The sequence below is a fragment of the Leopardus geoffroyi genome, chromosome B1 (assembly GCF_018350155.1).
Source record: "Leopardus geoffroyi isolate Oge1 chromosome B1, O.geoffroyi_Oge1_pat1.0, whole genome shotgun sequence".
Classification (NCBI taxonomy): domain Eukaryota; kingdom Metazoa; phylum Chordata; class Mammalia; order Carnivora; family Felidae; genus Leopardus; species Leopardus geoffroyi.
The window spans coordinates 44,282,248-44,299,311 of record NC_059327.1 but is presented as its reverse complement, the minus strand read 5'-3'; the positions used below and the strand labels follow the sequence as shown (position 1 = coordinate 44,299,311).

General features: G+C 45.2%; 2 protein-coding genes and 1 long non-coding RNA gene across 6 annotated transcripts in view; 2 read left to right on the top strand and 1 right to left on the bottom strand.

Annotated features, from left to right (window-relative positions):
- Positions 1-8,253, top strand: part of ASH2L (ASH2 like, histone lysine methyltransferase complex subunit) — a 32,012-nt gene extending 23,759 nt beyond the window's left edge. For 3 of the 4 annotated variants that reach the window (XM_045460350.1, XM_045460342.1, XM_045460370.1), the window contains 5 exons: positions 184-377; positions 5,138-5,230; positions 6,525-6,623; positions 7,364-7,423; positions 7,518-8,253. In XM_045460350.1, coding sequence (XP_045316306.1) covers positions 184-377; positions 5,138-5,230; positions 6,525-6,623; positions 7,364-7,423; positions 7,518-7,625 — 554 coding nt within the window. In that variant the 3' untranslated portion in view covers positions 7,626-8,253. Of the gene's footprint in view, positions 1-183; positions 378-5,137; positions 5,231-6,083; positions 6,624-7,363; positions 7,424-7,517 lie in introns of those variants that run through there. The other variant, XM_045460359.1, reaches the window with a different exon arrangement.
- A 2,735-nt stretch (positions 8,254-10,988) lies between these two features.
- On the bottom strand, positions 10,989-16,127 carry STAR (steroidogenic acute regulatory protein). Its single transcript, XM_045460553.1, has 7 exons — positions 15,896-16,127; positions 14,444-14,557; positions 13,989-14,116; positions 13,198-13,356; positions 12,877-13,061; positions 12,214-12,307; positions 10,989-11,720 (listed from the first exon to the last, which is right to left on the bottom strand). Exons 1-7 carry the CDS (start codon positions 15,957-15,959, stop codon positions 11,607-11,609), a joined length of 858 nt encoding a protein of 285 aa, XP_045316509.1. The 5' UTR covers positions 15,960-16,127; the 3' UTR covers positions 10,989-11,606.
- LOC123589025 lies at positions 11,720-13,554 on the top strand. Its single transcript, XR_006708126.1, has 2 exons — positions 11,720-12,155; positions 13,059-13,554. It is a non-coding gene; the product is annotated as an uncharacterized LOC123589025 (long non-coding RNA).
- Positions 16,128-17,064: the final 937 nt, after the last annotated feature.

The following is a 17,064-nucleotide window of genomic DNA, read 5'->3' as shown; positions in this document are numbered from 1 at the left end:
GGATAAGGTGGTTTGCATTTCCTAGAAATATTTTTATAACTCTTTACTTGTGAGAAACAGTTTGTCAGGAATTTTGCAAAACCGACCAAAAAATACAGTGAAAAGGAGTAGAAATTTTTCTTTTAGCAAACCAGAGTCAATTTGCAATCTTGTGACTTCCTGTACATCTCTTTATCGGGACAGGTAACCTCCAAGCTCCCTTAGGTTATGATAAATTTAGCTATTCGTGGAGGAGCAAAAAGGGAACCAAGTTCCACCAGTCAATTGGCAAACACTACTCTTCTGGCTATGGACAGGGAGACGTCCTGGGATTCTATATCAATCTTCCTGAAGATACAGAGACAGCCAAGTCACTGCCCGATACTTATAAAGATAAGGTGAGTTTGTATCCCTGAGAGATTCCTGGGTTTGAAGACCTGTGGCAACCAACATATTCCTGCACCTGTGGCCTGAGTGTTCTCTTGTAATGCTGACCTAGCATTCACACTTTCTTCCAAGATTTCATTTTGAAAGTTTTTAGACGTAACAAAGTTGAAAGAATTTTAAAGTCTGTGTCCAAATACCAATCACCTAGATGCTACCTTAACCTGTTATCTGTTCATTCTTCCATCCATCCATCCATGCATACATCCATCCATCTTGTTTTAATGCACTTCAGAAAATATTACAGCCATCAACATACCTCACCAGCGGGGTGGAGGGCGCCTGGGTGCCTCAGTCAGTTAAACATCCAGTTCTTGGGGCGCCTGGGTGGCTTGGTTGGTTAAGCGTCCGACTTCGGCTCAGGTCATGATCTCACGGTCCGTGAGTTCAAGCCCCGCGTCGGGCTCTGTGCTGACAGCTCAGAGCCTGGAGCCTGTTTCAGATTCTGTGTCTCCCTCTCTCTCTGCCCCTCCCCTGTTCATTCTCTGTCTCTCTGTGTCTCAAAAATAAATAAATGTTAAAAAAAAAAAAAAAAAAAAAAAACATCCAGTTCTTGATTTCAGCTCAGGTCATGATCTCACAGTTTGTGGGCTCTATGCTGAGTGTGGAGCCTGCTTGGGATTCTCTCTCTCTGCCCCTCCCCCACTCACACATGCTTGTGTGTGTGTACACGCTCTCAAAATAAATGAACTTTAAAAATATGTATACATCACCTGCGCCCAAGTACTTCAAGATACATATCATTAGCTAGAGTTCAACCTTTATTTATTTATTTATTTATTTTGATACAAAATTTACATAAAATGAAATGTATAAGTTTTAAATGTATATTCACTGAGTTTTGTGTTTGGCCCAAACCCCTAAGGAGACACTAGAATCTTATCACCCCAAGAAGTTCCCTCATGCTCTTTCCCAATCAGTCCCAACTGCCATCCCTACAGAGCCAACCATTCTTGAAATTTTTTTCCCTATCATAATTCTATTCCATTAGTTTTGTTTGTTCTTAAACTTATTTTATAAATGGAACCATGCAGTACATAATCTTTTGGGTTTTGGGATTTTTTGTGATTGTTGTTTTAAATGTTTATTTTGTGAGAGAGAGCATGTGAGGAAGGGGCATTATCTATTTTCCCATTTTTTTCTAGGTTTATTGATTATAGTTGACGTATAATTATCCATTTTCCTATTTTTAGAAAATTTTTAAATTCCATTATAATTAACATACAGTGTTACATTTGTTTTAAGTGTGTAATATAGTAATTAAAAAATTCCATACAGGGGAGCCTGGGTGGCTCAGTCAGTTAAGTGTCCGACTTTGGCTCAGGTCATGATCTCGTGGCTCATGGGTTTGAGCCCCACTTCGGGCTCTGCGCTGACCGTGTGGAGCCTACCTGGGATTCTCTCTTTCTCCCCCTCTCTCTCTGCCCCTCCCTAGTTTGCCCACACTTTTTCTGTCTCAAAATAAATAAATAAACTTAAAAAAAAAAAAGAAAAATTCAATATATTATTTAGTGCTCATCATGATAAGTATACTCTCAATCCCCTTCGCGTGTTCCTTTTTTTGTTTTTTTATTTTTTGTTTTCCCCCTTCACATATTTCACACATTCCTCCCCCACCCCCACCTCTGGTAACCACCAGTTCTCTAGAGTTAAGAGTCTTTTTTTGTGTTTGTCTCTTTTCTTCTTTGTTCATTTGTTTTGTGTCTTAGATTCCACATATGAGTGAAATCATACGGTGTTTGTCTTTTTCTGACTGATTACTTGCACTTAGCATTATACCCTCTAGATCCATCCATGTTGTTGCAAATGGCAGGATTTTGTTTTTTATGACTAATATCCCATTGTATGTATATACCATATCTCCTTTATCCATTCATCTATAGATGGATACTTGGGTTACTTCCATAATTTGGCTATTGTAAATAATGCTTCACTAAATATAAGTGTTCATGTATCTTTTGAAAATATCCAGTAATGGGATTACTGGATTGTATGGTTCCATTTTCCTATTGATGGACACTTGGGCTGTTTCAAGTTTGGGGCTATTATGAATTAAGTTGCGATGTACATTCTTGTACAAATGTCTTTGTAAACATGTTTTCATTTCTTTGGGTCGAAGGGTCGTTATAGATTTAGTTTTAGAAGAAATTGACAGACTTTCCATTCCCACCTGTGATGTAAGGTCATTTTAGTTGCTTCACATCCTTGTCACCATTTGTTGTTTGCCAACTTAATTGTAGCCATTTTGATGGGTGCCTAGTATAGTGTCCCATTATGGTTTAAATTAGCGTATCGTTGATGACTAATGCTGGTGAGCAGGTTGTCATGTGCTACTAGCCATTCATCTGTTTTCTTTTGTAAAGTTTCTTTTCAAATATTTTGCCTTTTTAAAAAGAATCAGGTTGTTTATCTTTTTTTATAGAGTTGTGGAATTTTTTTTAATATATTCTGGATTATGGTCCTTGGTTAAAAATTATTTTGGGGGGCTCCTGGGTGGCTCAGTCAGTTGAGCATCCAACGTCAGCTCAGGTCATGATCTCACGGTTCCTGAGTTTGAGCCCCGTATCCAGCTCGCTGCTGTCAGCACAGAGCCCACTTCAGATCAATCCTCTGTCCCCTTCTCCCTCTGCCCCTCCCCTGCTCACTCTCTCTCAAGAATGAATACACATTACAAAAAATGACTTTTTAAAAAAATTTTTTCTCCTAGTCTGTGACTTGTTTATTCATTTTTTTTTTTTTTTTTTTTTTTTTTTCCAACGTTTATTTATTTTTGGGACAGAGAGAGACAGAGCATGAACGGGGGAGGGGCAGAGAGAGAGGGAGACACAGAATTGGAAACAGGCTCCAGGCTCTGAGCCATCAGCCCAGAGCCCGACGCGGGGCTCGAACTCACGGACCGCGAGATCGTGACCTGGCTGAAGTCGGACGCTTAACCGACTGCGCCACCCAGGCACCCCATGTTTATTCATTTTCTTAATGGTGTCTTCTGATGAACTGACATTTTTAATTTTTATGAAATCTGTCAAATTTTTTTTATAGTTCTATTGCTTTCTATAAGTTAACAATTCTTTGCCTACTCCCCACTCATGAAGATATTCCATGTTTTCCTTTGAAAACATGGTTTTAGCTTTTACATTTGGATCTTTGATCCACCTCGAATTACTTTTTGTATATGGTGTAAAGTAGAGATGAAGCTTAATTTTTTTTCCACATGGATGGGTGTGGTTTTTTTTAATTTTTTTAAAATTTTCTTATTTATTTTTGAGAGAGAGAGAGCAAACAGAGGAGGGACAGAGAGAGAGGGAGACACAAACTGAAGCAGGCTCCAGGCTCTGAGCTGTCCACACAGAGGCTGATGTGGGGCTCAAACCCACATCATGAGTTCATGAGAACCATGAGATCGTGACCTGAGCCGAAGTTGGACGCCCAACCGACTGAGCCACCCAGGCGCCTCATATGGGCATCAGTTTTTGAAAATTTTTTCTCTCAATTCTTTGGTGCCCTTTGTGAAAATCAGATGACTTTTTGGGGTCTTGCTTTGCCCTTTTTTTTTTTTTTTTTAATTGTTTAATGTTTGTTTATTTTTGAGAGAGACAGAGACAGAGATCAGAGTGTGAGTGGGGGAGGGGCAGAGAGAGAGGGAGGGCAGAATCTGAAGCAGGCTCCAGGCTCTGAGCTGTCAGCACAGAGCCTGATGTGGGGCTCAAACCCATGAACTGTGAGATCATCACTTGAGCCAAAGTCAGTCGCTTAACCAACTGAGCCACCCAGGCGCCCGGAATCAGATGGTTTTATAAGTAGAATGCAGACATTTAGCTTTTGGGCTCTCTAGTCCATTGATCTATTTGTTGATCTTTATGCCAGTACCACACTGTCTTAATTATTATAGTTTTAGAGTCAGTCTTTAAATTGGGTAGTATCAGTCCTTTTTGCTTCTTTGTGTTTTTGTCTGATGTGGGGTTTTTTGTTTGATTTTAATTTTGAAGATATTAACATATGCCTAGACATTCTGGAAGGATACAAGGCCACTGGAGCAGAGATCCCTTTTGGCAAAGAGAAACTAAGTGTTGAGGGACATGGGGAGAGGTAGAGAAATTTCATGTTCTTGTATATCTCTTGATTTTTTTTTTACTATGCTTAATATATGTATGTGCTAGAGATTAAAAATTTTAAAAGTTAATGTCATATATTTCCCTGGGAGTGTATAATTAGGCTCTTGGGAACCAGCAAGGAAGGGGTGACCCAGAGGCCCACCTATAGGAGAAACAGGGAACTAGGAGGGAAGGAATTGGCCCAAAAAAAATGTTTTTATAGAATAGGAGATTTTAGGCCCAGGAAGGTTGTCATTTCTTTCACTGAGATTACTGAGGAGGAAAAAAACTGAATTATTTTTAACTTAATGGGTATTTTTGTTGTGATGAAAGTATATATATATATATGTGTATGTATTTCCTCACAAATCTTAGAAAATGTCTTTTTTGAAAATGTTTAGCAAGTATGTGCCATCTGGTATTTTTTAAGAAGCACATAGTTGTTTAAAATCTAGCAAAGCTAACCCTGCATAGATTTTTAATTTCTATTGCAAAACACAAGGACTCAGTGCTACTTGTCTGAAATTGCCTTTTTTTTTTTTTTTTTTTTTTTAATTTCATGATGATGTAGCTGATGCTTCATTGTTCCCTTTTTTCCTTTTCCTTCTTTCTTGGTTTTCAAGGCTTTGATAAAGTTCAAGAGTTATTTGTATTTTGAGGAAAAAGACTTTGTGGATAAAGCAGAGAAGAGCCTAAAGCAGACCCCCCATAGTGAGGTGAGTCGGTGAGTCATGATCATAAAAATGTCAGAACTAGAAAACTTTGAAGATTGGGACCAGGCTCCTAATTATAAAAGTGAGGAAAGTGAGGCCCAGAGAGGACTGAAGGGGTATGTGCTATGAGAGCTCGCCAGCCGCAGAGCAAGCTCCCTCTCCTGCCTGCTGTGATTGTGGGACCAGATCGCTCTTTCTGTGTCACCATCCCGCTTTCAGAGAGATGATCGGTGTTCTTCTAGGGACAGTCTCCAGTGCAAAGGGTAAAAGCAGCAGCCTAATAAGGAAATCCATATGCGATTGAGGAAGCAAGGCAGAGATATTTCTTCTGCTCGGGAAGTATCAAGTACAGAGGGAGGAACACTGAATAGAAGAGGAGGGGACCTTGCTCTGTGACCCAGAGGCAGCAGGAGCTGTAATGGCTTATTTAGTTCCTCTAGAACTTTCCCTACTTCCCCTTTCCAAGGTTGTTGGCCAAAGTCGTGCCATAAATACAGTCTGGCCCAAAATAGGAGAAGGGGTGGAAGAAAATTTTGAGCTGGAAACACTGTTCCCTAAAAATGCTGTGATCGCTGTCTAGGACAGTAATAGAAGCTAATGTAGGAGAAAATAAAGTAGGCTTCCAGTTGTTTTTAGGGGAGAAAATAGTAAAGGGAAACAGGTAATGGACCTAGGATGATACAGCCAGAAAATCCAGCCCAGGAGAAGACAGCTCTTTCTGGGAAGAACAGGCAGAGAAAGTTACTTGAGAAAAGGGGGTCTTTTCTGAAGTCCATATGTAGTGATTAAGAGAGGATATTCAGAGTAATTTCCAGACAGAAAGGACAAAGAAAATGAGGATTCAGAAACTTAAGAGGATCTGAAGAGATTTTCAAAGTAGAAATGTAGAAGTGAGAATCTGATGCAAGGGAAGGGATCAAATAAATAAGCTTAAGTAGGTACGGTTCTGAGGAATCGGCAGAAGACCAGTTTGTTTTTTATACAGATAGTATAACGAATAATAGAAAGAATGCTTTGGTACAGGTAATGTAGGAATTCCGAAGCAAATAAACCTAAAGACCACCATTTACATGGTGCATATAAATATGCTCTGAAAAACCTGAAGACCAGCTAGATTGGTGCATGTAAATACCCCCTAAAAATGTAAGAAGACGTTATTACACCAGCTGTATGCTCTTCTGAGAAGACATCATCACCAGCGTGGTGGCAGTGCTTGTTAAAGGGTTCTCCAAGGGAGTTCTTCAGTTTGCTTGTTCTGTTGTTAAATTCTGAAGTAAAACCGTCGTTTTTGTTTCAGATAATATTTTATAAAAACGGTGTCAATCAAGGTGTGGCCTACAAAGATATTTTTGAAGGGGTTTACTTTCCGGCCATCTCACTGTATAAGAGTTGCACGGTATGTATCGTCTGTTCATCCTGTGAACAGAACTTGAGGGAAATAGGTGAATGGTTGTGATGGATGACCATTGATGTGAATTCTAGAAAGAAATCTGAGTAGCCTAAGAGTGAGATGGGAATGCGTTCCTGTTGTTACTGTTTGTTCCAAAAACAGTTGGGTGTCTTAGGAAGTATTTGCTTGGATAGTTAAAAGATTGTGCAACTAGTGTGCTCCATACTTTGACTTTGAATGTGCTGTATGGTAAATGTCATTGTTCAATGTAAAGGATGTGAAGTATATGCATGCAGAAGTCAGCTTGGTGTTATATGTCATGATAACCCACCATCATTGGTTAGTAAGTGTTGCTTATGCCAATCTTTTTTTTTAACACGATACAGTATGAAGGGGACTATCATCAGATCCTATTGTGGGGTTTTTTTTGTTGTCTTTTTTTAAGTGATTTGAAAAGGTAATATCTGGAAATTTACATATACTTTTAGTCTGTCAGTAACCACCACTGGAGTAAGATAAGGAAATCTTCAGGTAATAAATAGAAATCAACAAAAGTCTATTTTATTTACCTAATTTTTGATGGACATTAGGGTGTTGACCACTTTTAGCACTGGTAATCTATATCATTAATTCCACTTATACCCTGAATATCATAGCTACATTTAAAAAGTTCCCATGTCACATTAAGCTTTTTTTTCACTATTTTCCTCTGTTTTCTCCTGTCTGCTTGAATTGATCTATCCCAGGTTTCCATTAACTTTGGACCGTGCTTCAAGTATCCTCCAAAGGATCTCACTTACCGCCCTGTGAGTAACATTCACAGTGCATCCTCAGTATCTCTGCTCCTTCTTGCCATAGTTATTCTGATCACCTCCTTTCTGTTTCTTGTTCCTCCCACAGATGAGTGACATGGGCTGGGGCGCTGTGGTAGAACATACTCTGGCTGATGTCTTATATCATGTGGAAACAGAAGTGGATGGGAGGCGGAGTCCTCCATGGGAACCGTGACCAGGTCCCTCTTTCTTTGCAGACATGGACTTGCTGGGGAATAAATTGGGGAGGGAGGCCTGTTTTTGTTTTTTGAACTGTTGCAAACATTCTCCCAAAGATACTGCAGGACACAGCCTGTGCTGTTAGCAAATTAAAAGTGTGGGTGAGACTGGGAGACTCCCTGCTTTTCAACACTCTCCCCACTTCTGGTGACTGCTTCTATTTTGTGTGCCATATGCCAACAGCTGCTGACCCCAGGATCCTTTGCGCCCCCTGTGAAACTGGTGCTGTACCACGTATCCCTCCGACCAGGACTAGTTACCTTATTGTATTTTCTAAGGAGTGAATAATCTCGTCTAAAGCACTGACTTATTTAAAGACCTCTCCTTTTGTGGCATTGACTCCATCCCATCCGATTTCCAAGGAAGTAGTAGGCCTGTTTCTGAGAACAGCTGAAATCAGTGGCTGTACATTCCAGATCTAAAAGGTCTTTCCTTTTGGTATGGGTTTTTATTCCTTTTGAAATATTTTTGAACACTGGGGTCTCTGAAACTACTAGGTCTCTAGAACTGTAATTGTAAAAAGAACTTGCTTGCAGCTTTAACAATTAGAAACTCTTCCCAAATAAAACCTGTCTTCAAGTGTGTGTGGCACTCTGCTTCCCTTTCGGTGTGGGTTCCTCTTGGTGACAGGGGTAGCGATGTGGGCAGTGAGGAAGGGAGCCAGCGCAGGGGGAGGGAGGCGGGTTTCTGACTATCCCAACCCCTCTTCTCCTGCTTCCATCCTCTGTAGCCAGCTCAGCCACCCTTTTTCTCCAGTGGAAGTCACCTCAAGGAGATGAACAAAAGTTTAAAAGGGTTAATGGTGTCCCTCCAGCATTTCCCTTTGAACGTGTATGCTAATGCGTGCACGTTGTTTTCTTGCCTTACTTACCTTCCTTCCAAATACGTGACGATTCAGAATACTAAGAACTGGAATGTAAGAACGAGCCTTCCCTTGAGCTCCCTTATGGCTTCCCTGTCCCCCTTTTTAATACGTCAGTGACAATGCAGCCTCCCAGGAATTTCCCAAATTTCATGTGACTGTTGGTACCTTAACTTGGTAGCTTTGACTAATAGATTTGTCTCCTAATGAACCATCCAGGCTGTTTTGGCCATTCCACATCTCTTAACAGGAAACCTAACAGAATCAGTGTGATTGTAGGCTGAAGGCTCAGCCTGTCACCGCTGGACACCCATTCATTCGTGGCCGGTCTTAGAGGGCAGACTTGGTCATAAAGCTGGACCATCAGAGTTTGAAGAACTCTAAGAGAATGAGGGTAGTGTTCTGTAGAGGAAGCTGGAGGTAAATTCTTTGTAATATAAATTACCACGTATTTTATTACTTGTACACCCACTCTCCATTTGATAAAATTTCTGTACATTGGATCTTCATAAATCAGGTTACAGAAGTTATGATGTTGCCTATTTAAAATTTTTTTTTTTTTTCAACGTTTATTTATTTTTGGGACAGAGAGAGACAGAGCATGAACGGGGGAGGGGCAGAGAGAGAGGGAGACACAGAATCGGAAACAGGCTCCAGGCTCTGAGCCATCAGCCCAGAGCCCGACGCGGGGCTCGAACTCACAGACCGCGAGATCGTGACCTGGCTGAAGTCGGCCGCCCAACCGACTGCGCCACCCAGGCGCCCCTGATGTTGCCTATTTATATTTCATATTCAAAAGTGTGTGTGTGTGTGTGTGTGTTTGTGTGTGTTTTGAGAAGGTTCATTTGAAGGACTCACAGAATACCCACTCTCCATGGAGTCCTCTATAAAATGGTGTCAGTGAGCATATCATCACTGACCACTTACTTTATTCCAACATAAAATTAAACAAGTGGGGAAGTGGCTCCCAGTCCCCTCAAAGACACAGTTGCACGGTTTGGAGAAGGCAAATTTTAACTGAGCTCCAAACGGTGGTGTGCAGCAAGAAAGCCCATTTCCTTGCTTCCAGCCTGCTCTTTTTTGAAATCAGTGTGTATCACTTTACACATCTTTAGATGGTCATTTTCCGTTACTTAGCTGGGGGTGGAGGATAGTCTGTTCTAGAAATACTTTCTACAGCTCTGAGGCTCCCTGGTAAATAATAATTTGGTCTGTGCTAAAAATAGACTACTCTATGAGATAAGAATAAATAAGAAGAAACGCTTGTATCAGATACAAAATTTCAGTACCTCCATAAATATGAGCATTCCCACGACTGCTAACCTGTTTACTTAACAAGCCGGGGCTCTGTTTCTGGACGGTTTAAATCATCAGTGCTGTTATAACTAGAATGGGAAAGTTTCAAGTGGTAATGGCTGGCTTTTCATCCTACTCACCCTTCTTAGCAAAGTAATCCCACCCCAATCTATATTTTGAAAGCATAAATTCTCTGAATCTTGAAAGGGGAATTTGCTCTCACCATATTCCCTCTTTTGGCCTTCTCTCAAAATAGTAAAACAGTGACCTGTTAAAAGCCATGAAATTGGCAGCCCTGAGCCAAGCTGGAAGCAGATGTAATTGAGTGAACTGAAGATTCAGTTTCCAAGCCACGTGGGTGGCTCAGTAGGTAAAGTGTCCAACTTCAGTTCAGGTCATGATCTTGCAGTTTGTGAGTTCGAGGCCAGTGTCAGGCTCTGCCCTGACAGTGTGGAACCGGCTTGGGAGTCTCCCTCTCTCTCTCTGCCCCTGTCTCTCTCTCTCTCTCTCTCTCTCTCTCTCTCTCTCTCTCAGAATAAATAAGTAAACCTTACAGATTCAGTTCCCTTGTTAGGTGTCAACATTCACAGAAGGGAAAATAATAAAATTTGTTTTTGTTTATCTTAGTAATATCATTAATTTTCTTCATTTGGTACCATCCTATCTTTTAATTACATAAATAAAAATCCTCAGTCATCACCTTCATCTTGCAATGCCTGTCAGCTACCAGTTCTAGAGTTCTTTTAAGAATTGATTTAGGCTTGGAGCACCTGGGTGGTTCTGTCAGTAAGCATCTGACTATTGATTTCAGCTCAGGTCATGATCTTGGGGTTCGTGAGTTCGAGCCCTACATCAGGCTCTGTGCTGAGCCTGCTTGGGATTCTGTCTCTGCCACTCCTGCTCTCTCTCTCTAAATAAACTTTAAAAAATTGAATTAGGCTTGTGCTTATTGTGGAAATTAAGTACTTATGAAAGATTCTGGCAGTAGATTCTAAATAATTGAGTGACCTATGTCCCCAGTAGTTTTTCCTTTTAATGAGCTCGAGGATCTAGTTTAATTAAAATCTTTGTCCAGGACTCCTTTAGCATGAAGTTGCTATTTACTAGAATGATTTTTTTTTTTTTTTAAGAGTAGAATTTTTAAACAGGTACAGACTGAAGTTTGCGTCTTAGTTACAACTCTTTATTCTGACTGGTGCCCATGGAAGAAATAGGGTAACTAGTTTAATTAGTTTCGTATCTTTTTCAATCAAGAAAACTTAGACTACATTTCTAGAACGCATCCACTGTGGGGAGTTACTTGGTCTTTGGTGCAGCTCTCTACCTGTTTGGTAGAGGAGCAGAGGGTTGCTGGAGTCCCTTTTGTAAGACCCCACACACACTGCCTGCGGGAATGGAGCTCTTGAGCCCCTAAAGTATGAGGTCCCAGTCCTTGTACTTACACCCTCTGCACCCTGTGTCAGCTAGTAGCATTTATAAAGATGTTTTTAAATAGATGTGTAAGGGCCCAGAAGGAAGTTTTACAAATATTTTGGAGCCCTTAACCTTCATTTCAGAGCTAATCATTGAATAGAGTTAGAAAGCTCTTTCTCTTAAAAGCTCTGTCCCCATTTTCTTGGTCCTAAAATTTTGCCAGTCCCAGCATCCTAAATATACTCCAGCCCATTCCACAGTCCCCGGATGAAGAGCTTAAACAGACTTGTAGGCTTCTAGCAGGGATCTCCCTGAAGGGCATGCGAGCCAGTGCACTAGAAACAGTTGGAAGCAGCAGGCTGGTCCTTAACACCTGGTGTCAGGAGCGGGGCTGGACTCCAGGTGCTTGCGCAGGTGGTTGGCAAAGTCGACCTGAGTCTGTGATAAGACCTGGTTGATGATCGTCTTTGGCAGCCATCCCTAGAGTAGAAGATAGAAGAATTTGGCCACCTTGTGGGTGATGTTCCCCTGTAGACACCTCTGTACCTGTCACAAACATGGATTGCTTGGGGCTTGGTCTTCCAGCTCTGTTTATAGGTGTGACCTTGGAGTTGACCTGGGAGGACTGCCCTACTGCCCTGCTGTGTCTTGACCGTGTAAGCACGGTCAATTGTGTCAAGACAAAGGTCAATTGTGTGACCCTGAGCTAGCAACCATATCTTTGGGGGCCTAAGTTTCCTTCTTTCCAAACGGGCAACTACAGAGTTGAAATTTGATATGAGGTAAAAGGGAGCTATTGTAGTCTGTGGAGATGATGGAATAGCAGGCCGATACTCAAGCCTCGTCCTTCTCCCAACAGTCTGTCTCTCAAAATGGAGGAGGGTTTTTCCTGTTCTTGCAGGATCACGTGGGAGGGTAAGAGTCAGTTTTTCTCCCCACCCCCTACCCACTAGGCACCTCTTGTGCCCCTCACCTTGAGGTCAATACTGAGCAGCCACGTGAGTTTGGTCTTCGAGGGACTTCCGGCCAGGGGACGGAGCACCATGCAAGTGGGACCATGCTCTCCTCTGGCAAATGGAGAGCAGTCCAGTCAGGAGGACAAGGCAGAATGCTCTTTTTATGCTGACCAGTTATACAGGCCACACTTCTCTGGTACCTTGTCTTTTCTAAGTCTCAGAACTATTTTGTCAAGGGTGATAAACTTAACAGTTGGCCTGGTTACCAGCTCACCGGAACACGTGCTGGTTGGGGCTGGAGCCTGAAGGCCCCCTGTGGTGCCTGTGAGTTGCCGGATGCCAGGGAAAGGGTCCCGGGTGATGGGTGCGGCCCCTCACAAACAGCAGCTGTGTTCTAAGCAGTATGGCTTGCATTTCAGTCGGCAGTATGGCCAGACCTGAGCGTACCAGCTAAACCTCAGCCCTACCTCATGTTTTAGAAAATTATTAAGGTTCTTAAACTTTCTAGGAAGGTTGGTTAGGGCCGAACTTGTCTTCCTCCATATTCCTGTGCAAAAGGCAGTTGAAGGTAGGGACCAAGGACTGGTTTCTTGGAGCTGAGGATTCATCACACCCTCACCAGGCACATGCCCACAAGCCTGCGTGAGGGAAGAGAGGTTTGGGGCGACTGCCAGTATTACCTGATGATGCCTTTCTGCTCGGGCATCTCACCGAAACGTGTGGCCGTGCCAGCCAGCACGCAGGTGGAGCCTCGGCGCTTAGTGCAGCGCACGCTTACGAAGTCCCGGGGCCCCACGAGGTTTCCTGCTGATTCTGCAGCCAACTCGTGGGTGATGACTGTATCTTTTCCAATCTTCTGCAGGACCTACCGGGCCACGGGGAGCCAGAATCATTAGCCAGTGCTGGGGCTAAGGCACCACCCACAGCTTGCAACCTTTTTGGCACACCTTTCAGACTGGGCTCCCATGGGTTCCTGCCACCCACACCTGGACTCTCCTCACCTTAATCTCCTTGATGTTCGGGTTCCACTCTCCCATCGCTTCCATGTGCTCCACAAGCTCTTCATAAAGCCTCTCCATGGGCTGGTCCACCACCACCTCCAACCGGAACACCTTGCCCATATCTGGGACCACTTTACTCAGTACCGTGTCCCCATTTGCCTGTCAGGGAGAAAAAAAGGAGCTTCAGGATAAAGTTTACAGAAAAATATTCCTAGGCAGGAATATGACAAGGACAGGCAAGGCAGGAACAGCACAAAGAACTCTAAGCATGAGGAAGCCTAAAATTACTTCTTCTAAGACAGTTGGTCATCTTTCCCGCCATGAGCCTCATACATCTGCTGAAACCTTGAGCAGTAACCTGCCTGCTTCTGGACCCTCGTTTCTTGGTGGTAAATGTGGGTTGGTCCAACTGAAAAGGGCCCCCTACCTGACCTCAGAAGCTCAAATTTCCTGAGCAAAACAAAACTGGAAGCGGGAAAGTCTGGTCTACAACCAGCTCATTACATACACACAGTATTGGGTGGGATCTTAAGGATGTTTTCAGTCCTCATTTTACACCAGAAAGATGTAGAGACCCTTAGGGCACTGCTGGGCCTCGATCCCGGATTTCCTGACTCCCAAACTAGTGTCTGCTAACTCAGAACTTGGGAGAAGGAGAGGGTTTACCTGAACTCTGGACACTAGGCAGCATGTAAGTTAAAACCACTTGCTGCGTGAGGCGGGAATTGTGAGAATGGCCTTGAGGATGGCAATGGAACAGTGAGGCACGGGGGTTCCAGGCCCACCCTCACCTGCTGGTTCTCCTTCTTCCAGCCCTCCCGGCTGCTGAGGATGCCCAGGGCCTTCTGCATGGCCTCCTCTCCCTGCTGGATATAGGCCAGCTCCTGGTCACTGTAGAGAGTCTCTTCCAGCTGAGAACCTGGATACACAGCCCAGGAGAGACCGAGCTTGCTTCCATTTCCTTAGCCTATCCCCCGCCCCCACCTGCCACCTGTGCTTCCATCCTCAAGTCTGGATCTGCTCTTTCCTCTGAAGAGCCAAGGCCAAAGTCATAGGGTCCGGCCTGCAGGTGAAGTTAGACACACAGCTACAGCCGACAGGGGGTCTGCAGAGCCTTGCACCCCAGTCCCACCCCCTCAAAGTGAGAAAGGCCAGCTGAGGGCTAGTTAGGGGGAGGTGGGTCGTGCACAGAGCAATGTACACAAGCTTCTGCCCCTGGCACAAGCCCAGAAGCGTCAGCACTCACCAAGCAGAGAACTCTGACGCCGAGCCTGGTTAATCCATGCACCCGGGGTCGGGCCCCCTAGTGCCCTCCGGTTCAGCTCCTGGCCGATGGCCAGCACGGCTTGGTGCCTCAGCCCTGCAGAGAGGAGAGAATATTGTTGCGTAGAACAGAGGAATCCCCTTAGAGCGAGATGGTTCCACCCCTTCGTTTTGCCACAGAGGAGGAAACGCGTGGAGGGAGAGGTAACTTGCACAGGAACACAGATCCCTGGTGGGGTCTGAATGAGAGCCAGGCCACCTCCACCCAGTGCTGTCACTCTGTGCCAGGCCACCTTTGGGCCCAGAGTCGGTCTTCCATCTGGGCTAGCCAGGCCTGGTGCTGCCTGGAGGCAGGGGCTGCACCAGAACCTGCTGCAGTTTCCTTCTTGAAAGGGAAAGAAACTCTGTTCAAACAAGCAGAAAAATCCTGGCTGTGGAAGGAGAATTCAAGACCCCCAGCCCTTGAGGCCTGTGTAGCTGTCAGCAGCTGGGGTCCTTCGCATGAGTAACTGCTCTTCGTGCCACTGGGGTCTGAGCAAGGGATCCTGTTGATCTGGTGCAACAGCCCTACTGCTGGGCCGGGTCTTCTAAGCACGGCTTCCTTCTAAACAGAACCCAGGGGCGCCTGGGTGGGTGGCTCAGTCCAGTTTGGGTTTTGGATCAGGTCATGATCTCACAGTTTGTGAGTTTAAGCCCTGCATTGGGATCCATGCTGACAGTGCAGGGCCTGCTTGGGATTCATTCTCTCTCTCTCTCTCTCTCTGCCTCTCCACTGCTTGTGTGTTCTCTCTCTCTCAAAATAAATAAACTTAAAAAAATAAACGGAAGCCTGTTCAACCCAGGGTAATTGGAAAGGACTTTAGATTGGTTTGTGTACCCTTCAGTGACTGCAGGGGACTGACTAGGATGGCCCTGGGTCCTGATTAGCTCTACCAAACCAGACTTCGGTACCTGGTTCTGCTTCCTCCTTGTAGGATGGGAACACGACTTCCTGCTGCACCCACTTCCTCTCTCTGCCTTGCTCTTCGGGGCCTTCCCCACTTTCTTTTTTTTCTCCTCTCTTCCCTGCCCATGATGTCTCAGGCCTGCCAACACTGCTCGCTGGCGTCAAGGCTCACTCCCACCTCTGCCACTGTGGCTGTGGCTCTCTTGGTACCCTTAGTGCCAATCCAGGCAAAGTTCAAGAAAGATTGGTGCCCCAGAGAGGACAGCACAAGTGACAGAATCCAGAAGAGATGGAGGCGTCTTCGTATCCAGGCCAACCATTCAGGTGGGAAAAGGGAGGTCCCAGAAGGTGAGAGATTTGCTCACATTCACCCAACAAGAGGCGCAAGTGAGATGAGCGCGAAGTGGCCGCCACCCCGCCCCCCCCCCCCCCCACCGTCCCAGTAACCACATGGCCTCCACGCGGCCAGCCTCTCGCCCCAGAACTCACCCTTCATGTTGCGAACATGTCTATAGGAGCTCCCAGCGCACAGCTTGAACGTCGCTAGGAGCATTGTTTCCAGGCAGCGGGGGACAGGCAGGGTAACAGTGCTGCTGCCACTGCTGCTGTGGCCTCTGCTCTCGAGGGTGGCTTCTTCCCTCCTTCCCCAGCTGTCAAGGTCTGCCTCTGGGTCCTGCGGCTGTGGCTGTGCCCAGCTGCATGTCCCGTGTCTTAAATGCCCCCCGGCTGAAGGCTATACTTCATCATCAGGAGATAAAAAAGCCATCACTCGCTATGCAAAGGAAAGGATCAAGGGCAGAGGGATTGCCTCACGCCATGGCTTTGGCCATTTGCGGGAAGTTGGGGGGGGGGGGGGGAGGCGGGTGCACAGAAAGGAGCAGGGAGGTTGGTGCCAGACTCCAGCGGATGGAGCGAGGAGAAAAAGCAGCAGCTGAGGTCAAGGCGGTTTAGAAGAAAGCATACACCATCCAACTGTGGTTTTCAAAGAGCATGTGAAATGCAGATTTCTGGCCCTTGGCCTCAGAAACTCTAGATCTAACCCGGTCTAGAATTGAGGCTAGAATGCCCAGGTTGCCGCGCAGGTATCCTGTGAACTGCACGCTACTCTTTGAAAACCCTGCCCCGGTCTGGGACGAAGTCTTTTCCCTTTAAGGTTGAACTTGAGGTTGCTTTCAAGCCAGATTCACCTGGCAAGAGTATTGGGGGCGAGAGAAGCACACTGGCTTGGCCCCTGGCCCAGGGCCTTCTGTGTGAGAGAGTTCTGTGTCCTAGCACTGCTGTCCGGAGGCAGGGAGGGAAGGCCTGAAAAGTGGGGAGCAGTGGCGGTCCCCACTGGCTCTTGCTGGGTTCCTCACTACAGAAAGATGAAGGGGACAGGACCTGTTCAGGTTGGCCCAGTACCCGGAGCCCCTACAGAACAGAGTCCCACACCCGCCCTGTCAACTCCTCATGGAGAGTGGGAAGGGTCCAGTAATCCAGAGGCCCTTGTCCTGGGCTCCTCTCCGAGCGGTGGCTGCCTGGAGGCCCATTTCTCGAGGCCCACTGTGGGCCCTCTTCCCCTGGGAAACCTTCCTTGACCACCTCAACCTTCTGGAATGGTTTGTTCCTCTGAAGCACACCCTGTCACTACCCCCAGAGGGCTCATCATCTCAGGTCCC